This window comes from Vulpes lagopus, chromosome 18 (genome assembly GCF_018345385.1).
Source record: "Vulpes lagopus strain Blue_001 chromosome 18, ASM1834538v1, whole genome shotgun sequence".
Classification (NCBI taxonomy): Eukaryota; Metazoa; Chordata; class Mammalia; order Carnivora; family Canidae; genus Vulpes; species Vulpes lagopus.
Genome location: NC_054841.1, coordinates 38,971,721 through 38,982,303, shown reverse-complemented (window position 1 = coordinate 38,982,303; position 10,583 = coordinate 38,971,721). Strand labels below are relative to the sequence as shown.

Genomic DNA, 10,583 nt, shown 5'->3' with positions numbered 1-10,583 from the left:
AAAAAAAAAAAAAAAAAAGGCGAGGAAAGATTCAGTAAAGATCCACACTTTCCTAAAGTACGAAACTATATCATAGCTCTAGAGAGACACATAATCCTACATTGTCTTAATAAAGATGACAGTGTGACAATTAATTTTAGCTTAAGTATCTCAGAGTAGTCATTATAAAAACTTTTTATTCCAAGTGATCCAGAACTCTATAGAGAATCTACCAACTTGTCCTTCCTCTCCTCTCCATGGCTATGGCCCTCTCACAGAAATAACAAAAAATCAGAAGGAGAAAAAGGCACAAAATGTCAGCGTGAGCAATGTTTTTCCATCAAGTCAGGCATTTATATATGTGAACATATTTGTGGATTTTTCATTGAAATATCTTCTTGCTCTTGGGCTGGATCTGTAAATAAGGCATTTGAACCACTAGATAACAGTATCCATATGAAAACAGAAAACATGTAAAACTGAAAGGGTCACTAAATATAGATGTAGGATTAGGTTATTCTAATTACTAGAGTTTGATAGTACATCACTTATAGATTACTTTGCTTCAAAATGTAATAATTTTAAGTGTGAAAGTTATCCATCTCTGATGAAAATTCTGGAGTACATTAACATTGAATAAAATATTTATTGAGACTTCTTCCCCTGTGACATAAGATTGTTTATTTTTCCCAGCTCTCCAAATGACACAGTTGCTGAACCTCTTTCAGCTGGTCTTGCCTGAAAATAACGAAAGATAAAGATATTAGAAATAAATATATAGCTCTAAATTAAATCCCTTAACGCCATCATATATGTTTTTCAAAAGCCCCCACCCTATGTAAATAAAAAGTAAATGAAGACATGAACCTGCTAAGAAAAATGATTTGTCTTACTAATATTACCTGTGAATCATGGTATTTCCATCCTATCATGTAATAGATTTGATATGTGGCAGGTACTGAACCATCCTCATTTCTGTACATTTCTATAAAGACAAATAATGGTTACAATCTAGAAAAGATAGAAACGGGAAGAAAAAATCTGCTCAAAAAAAGTCATATCCTCCAAAGAGAAATGGGATACTCAGAGGACTCTGAGAACGTCTCACATGAAAAATCCTAATGCCGAGAAGCTAACAGGAATACAACAGTTAAGGGCTGTTTGGAAAAAGGATATGGAACTACAGGATCTGTGTTCTGAAAAGAAGGACAAGAAATCTGATGGTGCCTTACCGGGAAAGGAAGTACTGGTAATTTTAAGGGATAAACACAGCAAGGCATGTGTTCCTTTAGGAGGGGAGGGTTGAAAGGATGGCCAGCTCCCTTACCTCTGTACACTGCCGCCGCCGCCAGCATCGTGTCTCGGTGCAGCAGGGCTTTTCTATTCCAAGCACAGTTACTCTCGCCCATGCCTAAAAATACACTACAGGCAGTTTTAGATAACACCACCAATACCCTGAGCTACTCAAAGCACAAATTTAACTTCTTCACATCTAGAAGTGTATCCATCCCCATTCTCTAATAGCTTGTATTGCTAGGCTTCTTAGTGACCGAGGCAAAAGCGACTTGAAGCTTCTGGATATTAAGACCAGAGAAGAGGTCAAATTTTAGCAGACAAGTCCTCTAAGCATGCCTCACTTGCCAAAGGTGGTCTAAAGCAGGACAGCTGGGCAAAAGCAAAGCAACTGACCCTCCAGGTGTGTTATTAAGAGTCAGCAAGTACCTTTTCAAGTCCCCATTAGGACAGGGCACTGCTACGATGCCTCACTCCTTCCAAACCATAAATTCTGTCTGGTCATGAAATTGGGAGAGGGCCTTGAGATTCGCTAAACAGTATCAAAACTACAATGTGTTTTCAGATTTTATAATATTTTACTAATTCCAGGTTAGGAAAAAATTATATTCATTATTTATAGGAGCATTTTTCTTAGTATTTTAAAATTTAGAATTCTGGGGCACCTGTGTGGCTCAGTCGGTTTAAGCATCTGACTCTTGATCTCAGCTCAGGTCTCGATCTCAGGGCTGTGAGTTTAAGCCCCATGTTGGGCTCCAAGCTAGGCTTTGGAGTTCAGACTTTTTTCTTCAAGTTGATAGCCAAAAGGATTGATACTCTTCTACTGTTCAAATAACAAGTAGTGCTATATATTTGATTATTTATGCACATACTTAAACAAAATCCCTTTGAAAGGCCACATTTTAGTCCACGAAATCACAACAAATTTCAAAAGTAAAAATCCTTTACATTCTCTATATACCACACCATCAAAAATCAGTTCTTACTTTTGTTTTCCTACTTTCACCAAAAAACCCCAACAAACTTCCCAATATCAGTTGTTCTTTAGAAGTTTAAAAATGACAACCTTCCAAGTTTTCAATGGCCTTATTAAAAACAATAAAATCAGCTGTAATAAGTGAATCTTTTTCTTCTCTCCAATCTCAAATGGTTCCTACTATTCCTCAAAATAATGAATCTCTGATACTAAAAGCATTTCCAGCATTCTGTGAGTATAACAGCCCCAATTCATGAAGAACAACAGACATATGAACTAATAGATTAGTCATCAAGAAGAAAAAGGTGGATCTTATTCTTGCTGTCACGAAGCTAATACACGACCTTAGATCAATTGCTGTGGGTCTTCTAGGTGACAAGACTAGATGATCTCTGAAGGCTGTGACAGCTACCATTACAGATCATTACATAATCTGATTTAAACACATTCTCCTACATTGTATGAACCATATCAAGTGACCAGAGGTAAACTGGGAGTTGGGTTGGAAGATTATATTGCTGATGATGGCTGCGGTGCTTTTATTTTCATTCACCTTCCCAGCGCCATGCCTTACCACAAATTAGACATAGACAGTATCAGTGGAAAACAGGTTATTTAATGTAAATACTTAATACATGTGGCAGGGGATTCTTAATACAACAGAAATTCTAAAATGCCTTTTAAATACCTGGTATTAGATACACTAATTAAGATGATCAGGCTTAATGTTCTCTGTGATATAGAAATTCAAGAGCACTACTGCATAACACAGTAACTCTGCTGCTAGGACAGTACTCCCTTGCCTCACAAGAGAAGCATACCACCATATCAACCTTCCTTTCTCCTCATGGTAGCAGGGTGATGTGGTATAGAAAGTCTAGACTTTGTGATCATCATCTCAGTTCTGATCCTTAAGTATCTAGGGCAAAGTCACAACTCTAATTAAACTCAGTTTTATCATCTTCAAGATGGAATGACAGCACTTCAAAATGCATCATGGTAGACCTTTAATGACCTGGGAAACACATTTAGGAACTTCTGACCAGCTCTGGGCTTTGGAAGAACAGAAAAATCCAGGAAGCAAGTGACTGCTTAAGACTCTCACAGTGTTTTTAAGGTTAAGTTCAACCATTTGTATAAAAATCTATTCTATTGTGCTTTACGAGGAATAATACTGAGGGTTGTCTTTAAAAAACAAACTGAACTTACCTTAAAACTACTGTGAAAGCCTCCAAAACTTTTCATGTATTCATCAGCTGATATGCAACTTGTTTTGTAAAATTAGGTCAACATTCTGGACTTTTTCTGCGAATTAATAACAATGGCAGTTCAAATGAGAAACTACAACCATCAAGAAAAAAGTCTAACCATAAAATACCAAAAACCAATTTGAAAGTAACACCATCTTACAGTAGGCAAAGCGGCACACCTGGCAGTAGTCACCCCAGCTCTTCCCCTCCTCCATTCATTCCTGGCCATTCTCCTTCCCAACTCAGCTGCCTCTGACTTTTTAAAAGCAGAATGGTTGAGATTTCAGGATCTGAGTTAGGCTGCTGCACTAGACTTCAATCCTGGCTCTATTACTTATAATACATTACCTTGGGCAAGTTACTTAGTTTCTTTCTGTGCCTCAGTTTACTCATGTATAACATGAGATGAATCATGTTAATTCTAGTCTTACCTTCCTCATAAAGTATAAACAGTGCTAGAGCATGAGCTTTTTAACAGTGATCTCTCTCTCCTCTGCATGAAATTCTCCCCTTACAGTACCAGGCTCAGCTGATAAAATCTAGAAGCCTCTGATAGACTATCCCACATCATTTCCCATCACTTCTCCATTCTATATTTTCAAGCCATACAGAATTACTGTAGTGTTTTTTAATTAGAAAAGTGAAGGAAATGTCTCACATCTCCATGATTTTACAGACCATTCCCTTGGCTTGGAAGGCAACGCCCCAACCCAGTACCCAGCCACTCACTCACTCTCTCTCCTGACAAACTCATTTTAACTTAGGTCCTGCCTCTTCTACAAAAGCATCCCTGACTCCCTAAACAGATTTAGGGATTCTGTTTTTCCGTATACTTTAAAACACAATTATCTTACTTTATAGTTAAATGCCATGTCTCTTGCTTTAGCTCTATGTCTCTACTAGAGCACAAGCTCCCTGAGATAAGGAAATATGTATCCTCGTCACTGGCTTAATAGCTGGCAAATAGTAAATAAATATAAGTAAATGAATATAAAATCAATCACCTAATGTTTACATTTACTTTGTTAAATATCACACTTTTATATGTTATCTTTACATAATTCTTAATCCTAAGGATAAGAGACTCAAAGACTAAAATATATGATTTATGTAAAAGTCTTTACAGTAAAAATAAGAGAAGCACTGGCAAAGCCTCTTAAGGTAAATATCAGACAACAAGTCTTCAAAATAAATGACCTATTTTAAAACCCTTGGAGGAAGTGGGGCTTATCAACTGGATAGTGGCAGGAGGCAACCTTCTGAGGGGCCTGGAAATGTTCTAGTCCTTGTCTGGAGAGTGATTAAAAATACCAGCAACTATACAGTTAAGATTAGAGCATTTTACTATGCTAAATTTAATGAAAACAAGAATGCACAGAGACCAAGTAAGCAGTATTGGACTTTGGATTCAAATCCTAATTCCAGATCTAGTGTGAGCAAAGACAAGATACTTAACTTCTCAATGTCTCTATTTGTTCATTTGTAAAATTAGGGTATCAGAAAATGTCACAGAATTGCACCTGACAGAGTAAGTTCTGTATTTTTATTTTTTTATTATTTTTTAAAAGATTTTTTAAAACAATTTATTCATTCATAGACAGAGAGAGGGGCAGAGACACAGGCAGAGGGAGAAACAGAGGGAGAAGCAGGCTCTCCACAAAGAGCCTGATGTGGAATTTGATCCCGGACCATGGGCTCACACCCAGAGCCAAAGGCAGATGCCCAACCACTGAGCCACCGAGCTATCCCAAGTTCTGTATTTTTAAATAGAGGGCAGTACTACCTTTTCCAACTGATATATCTAATTTCTAGTCTCTTTCTTGCTTCTCTCTTGAATCATAAATGCTGCATTTGAGAAATATTTTTATCATGAGTGTGATACATCATCGCCTGCAACCACCTCTCAAGTCTTCGGATGAAGGGGCTCCCTGATTAATTATGTCCTGGGGAACCAAGTGATTGGGGCGGTGCTTGGGAGGGATGTGTGATTTATCATTGATCCCCTGTCATTTCAAGCATGCATGCTATTGGCTACCAAATCCCTGTATTAAATTATAATGAATGAAGAGTGACTATAATAGTAAGTTTTCGGCTACATATCTTTCTCCTTGTAAAGCCAACAGAAGTACCATTCTCAAAGGAAGCTGGATGATAGGTAAAATAGTCTTTATAAATGGGCAGCCAAAAGAAGTAGAGTCAGGTAAAAGAATGCCAGGGCAGGAGAAAAGAAGGCAAGAGTTTGGCACCTAATTCTGCCACTAACAGGCAAGTGTTCCCTTTATATAAGTGGATCGAATATGCCTCGCTTGTAATACAGAGATAAAGTGTTACCAGAGGACTACTGAGAGAAGCAACTGCAACTGCGTTTAAGAAAAACTATAAATCTTGGGGATCCCTGGGTGGCTCAGCGGTTCAGCGCCTTCCTTCAGCCCCTGTGCGTGACCCAGGAGTCCGGGGATCAAGTCCCACGTCAGGCTCCCAGTATGGAGCCTGCTTCTCCCTCTGCCTGTGTCTCTGCCTCTCTCTCTCTCTATGTCTATCATGAATAAATAAATAAGATCTCTTAAAAAAAAAAAAAGAAAAACTATAAATCTGTAAACAACTGCAAGCTATTTAGTCTTATAAATCTCTTGCTTAATCATCTTATCATTTTTCAGTATCCAGATTAAGGTTCTCCTAACAGTTCTTATTTCAAAGAACACATCTTTAATCACTTCTAGCTTTCCTCATTCATCAAAACCGCCCATGCCATTTGTGTAATAAAAAGTCAAAGCTCATTTCTAAGGCAAATCGAAGCTCTCTTTGGAGGAGGGAGGGGCAACATGGCGGAAGAGTAGGGTCCCCAAATCACCTGTCCCCACCAAATTACCTAGATAACCTTCAAATCATCCTGAAAATCTACGAATTCGGCCTGAGGTTTAAAGAGAGAAGAGCTGGAATGCTACAGTGAGAAGAGTTCGTGCTTCTATCAAGGTAGGAAGGGGGGGGGGCGGAGATAAAGAAACAACAGACATCCAAGGTGGGGGGAGGGGTAAAGAAAGAACAGGCATCCAAGGGGGACAAGGGGGAGGGGCCCTGCAAGGAGCCGGGCTAAGGCCTGGGCCAGTGTCCCCAGGACAGGAAAGCTCCGTCCAGGAGAAGCAGGAGCTGCACCAACCTTCCCGGGCGGAAAGGAACCCGCAGGGAGTTGGAGCAGGACCCCAGGAGGGCAGGGATGCCCTCAGGCTCCCTGGGACACTAACAGACACCTGTGCGCCCAGGAGAGTGCGCCGAGCTCCCTAAAGGGCTGCAGCGCGCACGGCTGGACCCGGAGCAGCTCGGAGGGGCTCGGGCGGTGGCTCTGCGGAGGGGGCTGCGCGGCTGGGAGCGCGAATCCAACAGCGCAGGCCCCGGAGCACAGGGCGCCGGGGACACAGCCCAGAATCCGACCTTCCCCCGGGACAGGCAGAGGCCGGGAGGGCCCAGGACAGCGAGGACGCTCCTGCCCCGAGCTGAGCAGATCAGCGGCCCCGCCCCTGGAGCCTCCAGGCCCTGCGGAATGAGAGCTCTGTAGTTACAGCGGGGGCTGACTCCAGGGCTCCAGAGCTGGCCCCACCACTGCGGTTGTTCCTCCTGGGGCCTCACGGGGTAAACAACCCCCACTGAGCCCTGCACCAGGCAGGGGCAGAGCAGCTCCCCCAAGTGCTAACACCTGAAAATCAGCACAACAGGCCCCTCCCCCAGAAGACCAGCTAGACGGACAAGTTCCAAGGGAAGTCAAGGGACTTAAAGTATACAGAATCAGAAGATACATTCCCGTGTTTTTTTTTTTTTTTTTTTGCTTTTTGATTTCTGTTTGCTTCCCCACCCCTTTTTTCCTTTCTTTCTTTTTCTTTTTCTTCTCTTTTTTTTCTTCCTTTTTCTCTTTTCTTTCCTTATTTCTCTACACTCTTTTTCTCCTTTTCCCAGTACAACTTGTTTTTGACCACTCTGCACTGAGCAAAATGACTAGAAGGAAAACCTCACCTCAAAAGAAAGAATCAGAAACAGTCCTCTCTCCCACAGAGTTACAAAATCTGGATTACAATTCAATGTCAGAAAGCCAATTCAGAAGCACTATTATACAGCTCCTGGTGGCTCTAGAAAAAACCATAAAGGACTCAAGAGACTTCATGACTGCAGAATTTAGATCCAATCAGGCAGAAATTAAAAATCAATTGAATGAGATGCAATCCAAACTAGAAGTCCTAACAACGAGGCTTAACGAGGTGGAAGAACGAGTGAGTGACATAGAAGACAAGTTGATGGCAAAGAGGAAAACTGAGGAAAAAAGAGACAAACAATTAAAAGACCATGAGGATAGATTAAGGGAAATAAACGACAGCCTGAGGAAGAAAAACTTACGTTTAATTGGGGTTCCCGAGGGCGCCGGAAGGGACAGAGGTCCAGAATATGTATTTGAACAAATCCTAGCTGAAAACTTTCCTAATCTGGGAAGGGAAACAGGCATTCAGATCCAGGAAATAAAGAGATCCCCCCCTTAAATCAATAAAAACTGTTCAACACCTCGACATTTAATAGTGAAGCTTGCAAATTCTAAAGATAAAGAGAAGATCCTTAAAGCAGCAAGAGACAAGAGATCCCTGACTTTTATGGGGAGGAGTATTAGGGTAACAGCAGACCTCTCCACAGAGACCTGGCAGGCCAGAAAGGGCTGGCAGGATATATTCAGATAGAAAGAGATGGATTCTCTTCTCTCAATTCTCTTTCTCTCATTCACAATGAAAGGAGAGAGAAAGAGCTTCCAAGACAGGCAGGAACTGAAAGAATATGTGACCTCCAAACCAGCTCTGCAAGAAATTTTAAGGGGGACTCTTAAAATTCCCCTTCAAGAAGAAGTTCAGTGGAACAATCCACAAAAACAAGGGCTGAATAGATATCATGATGACACTAAACTCGTATCTTTCAATAGTAACTCTGAACGTGAATGGGCTTAATGACCCCTTCAAAAGCCGCAGGATTTCAGACTGGATAAAAAAGCAGGACCCATCTATTTGCTGTCTACAAGAGACTCATTTTAGACAGAAGGACACCTACAACCTGAAAATAAAAGGTTGGAGAACCATTTACCATTCAAACGGTCCTCAAAAGAAAGCAGGGGTAGCCATCCTTATATCAGATAAACTAAAATTTACCCCGAAGACTGTAGTGAGAGATGAAGAGGGACACTATATCATACTTAAAGGATCTATCCAACAAGAGGACTTAACAATCCTCAATATATATGCCCCGAATGTGGGAGCTCCCAAATATTTAAATCAATTAATAACCAAAGTGAAGAAGTACTTAGATAATAATACACTTATACTTGGTGACTTCAATCTAGCTCTTTCTATACTAGATAGGTCTTCTAAGCAAAACATATTCAAAGAAACGAGAGCTTTAATGATACACTGGACCAGATGGATTTCACAGATATCTACAGAACTTTACATCCAAACTCAACTGAATACACATTCTTCTCAAGTGCACATGGAACTTTCTCCAGAATAGACCACATACTGGGTCACAAATCGGGTCTGAACCTATACCAAAAGATTGGGATCGTCCCCTGCATATTCTCAGATCATAATGCCTTGAAATTAGAAATAAATCACAACAAGAAGTTTGGAAGGACCTCAAACACGTGGAGGTTAAGGACCATCCTGCTAAAAGATGAAAAGGTCAACCAGGAAATTAAGGAAGAATTAAAAAGATTCATGGAAACTAATGAGAATGAAGGTACAACCGTTCAAAATCTTTGGGATGCAGCAAAAGCAGTCCTAAGGGGGAAATACATCGCAATACAAGCATCCATTCAAAAACTGGAAAGAACTCAGATACAAAAGCTAACCTTACAAATAAAGGAGCTAGAGAAAAAACAGCAAATAGATCCTACACCCAGCAGAAGAGAGATAATTAAGATTCGAGCAGAACTCAACGAAATCGAGACCAGAAGAACTGTGGAACAGATCAACAAAACCAGGAGTTGGTTCTTTGAAAGAATTAATAAGATAGATAAACCATTAGCCAGCCTTATTAAAAAGAAGAGAGAGAAGACTCAATTAATAAAATCATGAATGAGAAAGGAGAGATCACTACCAACACCAAGGAAATACAAATGATTTTAAAAACATATTATGAACAGCTATCTGCCAATAAACTAGGCATTCTAGAAGAAATGGATGCATTCCTGGAAAGCCACAAACTACCAAAACTGGAACAGGAAGAAATAGAAAACCTGAACAGGCCAATAACCAGGGAGGAAACTGAAGCAGTCATTAAAAACCTCCCAAGACACAAAAGTCCAGGGCCAGATGACTTCCCAGGGGAATTCTATCAAACGTTTAAGAAGAAACCATACCTATTCCACTAAAGCTGTTTGGAAAGATAGAAAGAGATGGAGTACTTCCAAATTCGTTCTATGAGGCCAGCATCACCTTAATTCCAAAACCAAAGACCCCACCAAAAAGGAGAATTACAGACCAATATCCCTGATGAACATGGATGCAAAAATTCTCAACAAGATATTAGCCAATAGGATCCAACAGTACATTAAGAAAATTATTCACCATGACCAAGTAGGATTTATCCCCGGGACACAAGGCTGGTTCAACACTCGTAAAACAATAGATGTGATTCATCATATCAGCAAGAGAAAAACCAAGAACCATATGATCCTCTCATTAGATGCAGAGAAAGCATTTGACAAAATACAGCATCCATTCCTGATCAAAACTCTTCAGAGTGCAGGGATACAGGGAACATTCCTCGACATTTAAAAGCCATCTACAAAAAGCCCACAGCAAATATCATTCTCAATGGGGAAGCACTGGGAGCCTTTCCCCTAAGATCAGGAACAAGACAGGGATGTCTCTCTCACTCTGAGAGAGTGAGTGAGAGAGTGGAGTGAAGTACTACTTCAACATAGTACTGGAAGTCCTAGCCTCAGCAATCAAACAACAAAAAGGCATTAAAGGCATTCAAATTGGCAAAGAAGAAGTCAAACTCTCCCTCTTCGCCGATGACATGATACTCTACATAGAAAACCCAAAAGCCTCCACCCC

At 40.4% G+C, this 10,583-nt stretch overlaps 1 protein-coding gene across 4 annotated transcripts in view; it reads right to left on the bottom strand.

The window, feature by feature from the left end:
- Positions 1-311: 311 nt before the first annotated feature.
- Positions 312-10,583, bottom strand: part of NDUFAF5 (NADH:ubiquinone oxidoreductase complex assembly factor 5) — a 35,654-nt gene continuing 25,382 nt past the window's right edge. For 2 of the 4 annotated variants that reach the window (XM_041732760.1, XM_041732763.1), the window contains 3 exons: positions 1,307-1,390; positions 882-964; positions 312-717 (listed from right to left, as the gene is read on the bottom strand). In XM_041732760.1, the coding sequence (XP_041588694.1) occupies positions 625-717; positions 882-964; positions 1,307-1,390 (260 nt within the window). In that variant the 3' untranslated portion in view covers positions 312-624. Of the gene's footprint in view, positions 718-881; positions 965-1,306; positions 1,402-3,457; positions 3,554-10,583 lie in introns of those variants that run through there. The other 2 variants (XR_005984401.1, XM_041732762.1) reach the window with 2 other exon arrangements.